Genomic DNA, 4,743 nt, shown 5'->3' with positions numbered 1-4,743 from the left:
GCCTGTTGTCGTCGGTTTGGTCTCCAAGTGGGAGATTGTTAGGTTGAAGGTGGATACCAACCTCCGACGGCGGAGGAGCTCCGACGAGCTCCAGGATGGCGCAGGCGAACGCGACCCTCAGATGGCGAACGCGACCCTCAGTCGGCGAACGCGATGGTGGCTTTGGGCGAACGCGACCCTCGCTCGACGAACGCGACCCTCGGTGTGAACGACCTGACCCGCGCCGAGGCCCTAGGGTTTGGGCTGCTTCTTCTCCCCGACTTTTCTCTGGCGGCGGATCCCTCAACGCAGCAGCGTTCCCTTTGAAACCGCAGCGACGATTTTGACTGATTAATCCCCAGCCTTCAACAGTGGTTGAGGGGGATTTAAGAAGAGAGAGAAAAGAGAAGAGGGGATTTTATTGTGGGTATTAACACTGTAGCAACAGTGTTCATTTGAGGAATCTCAGTTTAAAGATTTGCTCTTGATTTGTAATTTCTTGTTAGATTAAATAAGAAATTGACTGTGTGGCTCCCGAGGACGTAGGCAGTTGCCGAACCTCGTAAATCTTGGTGTACTTTTTCTATTCTGCGTTTCTGTTGCATTAGGGATTTAGGCGTTAAATTCCTAACAATTTCTTCGTGTAATTAGATATCTAATTCCAAGACTAAGTTCCATTTCCCTTTGTGTGCTTTGCCCAAGCTTAAACACATTGGTTACCATTCTTAACTTATTTGAATAATGAAGGCATATTGATGGATTTAGCTAACAGTGTCTTGCATCGTAGCAGAGTGAACGCAATATTGAAGGAACTTTTCTTTCTTGCAGTTACATCCATCGATCTGTACTTAGAAGGATAAACTCCTTTGGTTGAAGGAACTTGACCAACTAAAGTGGGTTATGGCTTCAACAGTTTCATTAGCTCACAGTAATTGCCAGCTACTTAGACCTAATGATGTCCAGAGCTACATTGGCTTGAGGCCGATGACGGCTCAGATATCTATGCGTACCATGCCAGTTGCCAAGGCGCGACCTCTAACGGTCATTAGAGCAAGCAATAAACAAGAGACATCAAAGAGCAACGAACAAGAGACATCAAATAGCAATAAACAAGAGACATCAAAAAGCTCAGGATTAAGCAATGAGGAGTGTGAAGCTAATGCTGTTGCTGGGAACTTCCCTGATCCTCCACCATTTTCGAGACCATCTGCCCCCAAAGGAACCCCAAATGTCAAACCACTAGTATGTATTATCTAGCCTGTTGAATTGAATGCAAAAGTATTTCTAGCCATTATTATAAGCACCAATTTGCAACTTGTATATTGCTTCCTTATGGTGGTTCAACCTTTCTCCATTGATTTCTCCTTTGAGAAATAATTTCTGTTGTGTTTTTGTTCATCCTCAGTCGCTCACTAGGCGCCCACGTCGAAACCGGCAATCTGCTGCATTGAGGGCTTCTTTCCAGGAGACGCATCTCACACCTGCAAACCTTGTGCTTCCTCTATTTATTCATGAAGGTTAGTTTTAGCAAATGCAGATTGATGTTACCCATACTTTTTTACATTTCTGTAATATTACGAGAGATGAAGAGTAATAGAAAAGAAAACCCCTCCTTCCCTGTTGTAAAACTCAAAATTTAATTATTACAGGTGAAAATGACACCCCAATTGAAGCTATGCCTGGATGTTTTAGGCTGGGTTGGAAACATGGCCTTCTTGATGAGGTGAGGACTCTTTGAAATAAGTTAGGGGAATCTTTCCCCAGAATTGATGGACTTCATGTTGGCTATGAGCAATACCTGTATTTGTTGGAAGTAATACATTGAATAATTTTATTGCAAATGACAACTTTTTTTTCCAGAATGTTCAAAACATATATTTACCTTTCTCTTGTTCGCTTTGCATTTTTCCTAAATTTCAGATCTACTTCGTGATATTTCCTGACATTTATTCTCTGAGCCTGATATTGACTCATGCAGTGCTCCTCTGATGCAGGTTAACAAGGCCAGGGACGTTGGTGTCAATAGTTTTGTGCTTTTCCCAAAAATTCCTGATGCACTAAAGGTTTTTCTTTGATTCTGCCTAAAACCTGTTATATTCATTATCTTGTTTATCTATAGTGTTGATCGTGTATTCTCTTCTCAGTCACCAACAGGGGATGAAGCATACAACGACAACGGTCTAGTCCCTCGAACAATACGCTTACTTAAGGATAAATTCCCTGATATTGTAAGCCATTTTTCATTCTGCATTCATGGTTTGGTTCTCTTTATAACGATATGGAGTTGACTAGGGCTTCAAACTTTTGTAGGTCATTTACACTGATGTTGCATTGGATCCTTATTCCTCTGATGGGCATGACGGGATTGTTAGGGAAGATGGTGAGTGAGATTAGTCCTAGCTCAGATCTCTATCAAGTTTACTTTCCATAATCAAAATCCGCAACCCATTGCATCCAGCAATTTGTATCTTTTGATATAGCAGTCATTTAAATCTTTTTGAAACTTGCATCTGAGCGTCTTTGTGATTTTTAATGAGAATCAAAGGATTCGTGACTCAAGCATTAGTGATCTCTGTCTTAATATAGGCCGTGCAGGAGGCAATAAATATATTTGAGCATATTTGATTTAATGAATAGGTTTGTAACTTTTTTAGGCCAATTTGTTGGAAAATTAATGGCAGTACTACATTTCTGGTAATTATTGATCAGATATATTTATATATCTATGTATATGTTACGTATGAGGATAAAACTGATTTTGTTAAATGAGCTGTCTAGAGATAATCTACTAGCAAGACCCTTTCTGCCAGTCCTCACCACTATCTCTTGTTAGCTTATTTTGTTGAATGGGGTTGCAGTCAATTATGAGGATCTGAAGGTTATGCCAATTTAATCTAGTTATGTGGCTTTTTAACAGGAGTTATCATGAATGATGAAACAGTTCATCAGTTGTGTAAACAGGCTGTTTCTCAGGTACTAATGAAAATCTCAAACATAAAGTTGTAGTTAAGATTTCCTCACCCTAAAAGCTTCTAGTTAATTCATATGTTCTTCAATAGGCCCGGGCTGGTGCTGATGTTGTCAGCCCTAGTGATATGATGGATGGCCGAGTTGGAGCAATTAGAGCAGCTCTTGATGCGGAAGGTTTTGAGAATGTTTTGATCATGTAATACACTGCAAAGTATATACAAAACTTCCTCCTTTTTAACAGATTTTCAAGTTCCTATATTGTAATCAAAATCTGAATGATTATGTGTTAGGTTGGGGGTGGATACCAACCTACGACGGCGGAGGAGCTCCGACGAGCTCCAGGAAGACGCAGACGAACTCGAGCAGTTGAGCTCGATTGGCAAACGCGATGGTGGCTTTGGGCGAACGCGACCCTCGGTTGGCGAACGCGACCCTCGGTGCTTGGCGGTCCGACCCCCGCGTTCAGAGCTCCGACCTCCGCGTTCAGCGCCCACGCTCGCGTTTCTGGCCTCCGACCCTCGCGTCCGTTCGTGCGCTGGCGACAGGCTGTCGCCAGCCCATCAATGTTTCGGCTATAAAAAGCCCCTTTGATGCCCTAGGGTGCTTTGCTCCTCCTCCCCGACTTTTCTCTGGCGGCAGATCCCCCTTTAACGCAGCAGCGTTCATCTCCTAAAATTGCAGCAGCGATTTTCCCTTTTGATCTCCAGCTCTCAACAGTTTTGAGGGGAGATAAAGAAAGGATTTAAGAAGAGAGAGAAAAGAGAAAAGGGGATTTTATAGTGGGTATTAACACTGTAGCTACAGTGTTCATTTGAGGAATCTCAGTTTAGAGATTTGCTCTTGATTTGTAATTTCTTGTTAGATTAAATAAGAAATTGACTGTGTGGCTCCCGAGGACGTAGGCAGTTGCCGAACCTCGTAAATCTTGTGTACTGTTCTCTATTCTGCGTTTCCGTTGCATTAGGGATTTCGGCGTTAAATTCCCAACATTATGTACGAATCTCATTACATGAACAGGTATGCCAGTTCATTTTATGGTCCGTTTAGAGAAGCTTTAGATTCAAATCCACGCTTTGGGGACAAGAAAACGTATGCATTTCTATAATACCAACTATGACTTTTTTATTTTTCAATCATTCATCTTGTTATATTAGACTAAGTATTTCTGCAACTTGTTGGATAAAGTTACCAGATGGATCCAGCAAATTATAGAGAAGCTCTTGTGGAGATGGAAGAAGACGAGGCTGAAGGAGCTGATGTTCTTCTGGTCAAAATCTTATCTGTATCTCTAGATAGTTCCTTTGCATTAAACTAGAGCCCTCGGATTTGAACCTTCTTAATAACATGCACTGCTTGCAGGTGAAACCGGCAATGCCTTATCTGGATGTTATACGGCTACTTCGAGATAGTTCATCTTTACCAGTTGCTGCATATCAGGTAAAACCGTGATTTTGTGTCACTTAAAGATCCTTTCATTAATCTCCTCTGTACATATCAGAATTCTCATGTGTCATAAATTTGAATTAAGAAGTGTCTGATAATCCATTACTCTCAGAAAGAGAAGAGAAGTATTTTTTTGTAAGTAATGGACCAATAGCAATAATAAGTTATCATTTCAGGTGTTTTTCTTTGCATCTGTCTTTTCTGTTCTTTAATAATGTTTCAGTTCGTAAAGATTCATTTGTGTGGAGCAGAGTGGAGTGATGAACATGGATATGCTTTATATTTGTTATTTTATTCCACCACAAATTGGGGTTATTTGCTTAATTTCCATCTTAATATTTTCTTAGATGT

The 4,743-nt window shown here is 41.1% G+C and overlaps 1 protein-coding gene across 5 annotated transcripts; it reads left to right on the top strand.

Moving 5' to 3' along the window:
- On the top strand, positions 784-4,388 carry LOC109840256 (delta-aminolevulinic acid dehydratase, chloroplastic-like). 5 transcript variants are annotated; one of them, XR_002246831.1, is made up of 10 exons: positions 784-1,221; positions 1,385-1,496; positions 1,629-1,702; positions 1,974-2,042; positions 2,124-2,207; positions 2,290-2,359; positions 2,897-2,952; positions 3,039-3,160; positions 3,967-4,216; positions 4,309-4,326. XR_002246831.1 is itself a non-coding variant. In XM_020408831.1 (9 exons), exons 1-9 carry the CDS (start codon positions 880-882, stop codon positions 3,538-3,540), a joined length of 1,215 nt encoding a protein of 404 aa, XP_020264420.1. In that variant the 5' UTR covers positions 784-879; the 3' UTR covers positions 3,541-3,562. The 5 variants fall into 5 exon arrangements, 3 of the variants coding, with proteins under 3 accessions (XP_020264420.1, XP_020264421.1, XP_020264422.1); XR_002246832.1 differs by lacking the exon at positions 4,309-4,326 and having other exon boundaries at positions 3,967-4,038; positions 4,135-4,162; XM_020408831.1 differs by lacking the exons at positions 3,967-4,216; positions 4,309-4,326 and adding an exon at positions 3,240-3,562 and having other exon boundaries at positions 3,039-3,145.

Source organism: Asparagus officinalis, chromosome 5 (assembly GCF_001876935.1).
Source record: "Asparagus officinalis chromosome 5, Aspof.V1, whole genome shotgun sequence".
NCBI classification, from domain to species: Eukaryota; Viridiplantae; Streptophyta; class Magnoliopsida; order Asparagales; family Asparagaceae; genus Asparagus; species Asparagus officinalis.
This window is presented reverse-complemented; position numbering and strand designations above follow the sequence as displayed.

Bases quoted from the DNA above. Each gene is read 5' to 3' on its own strand.
- LOC109840256 (XM_020408831.1), top strand. From the start codon at position 880: ATGGCTTCAACAGTTTCATTAGCTCACAGTAATTGCCAGCTACTTAGA. The intron at 2,043-2,123 runs GTTTTTCTTTGA...TTCTCTTCTCAG, and splicing joins AAATTCCTGATGCACTAAAG to TCACCAACAGGGGATGAAGC. The intron at 2,953-3,038 runs GTACTAATGAAA...GTTCTTCAATAG, and splicing joins GTAAACAGGCTGTTTCTCAG to GCCCGGGCTGGTGCTGATGT.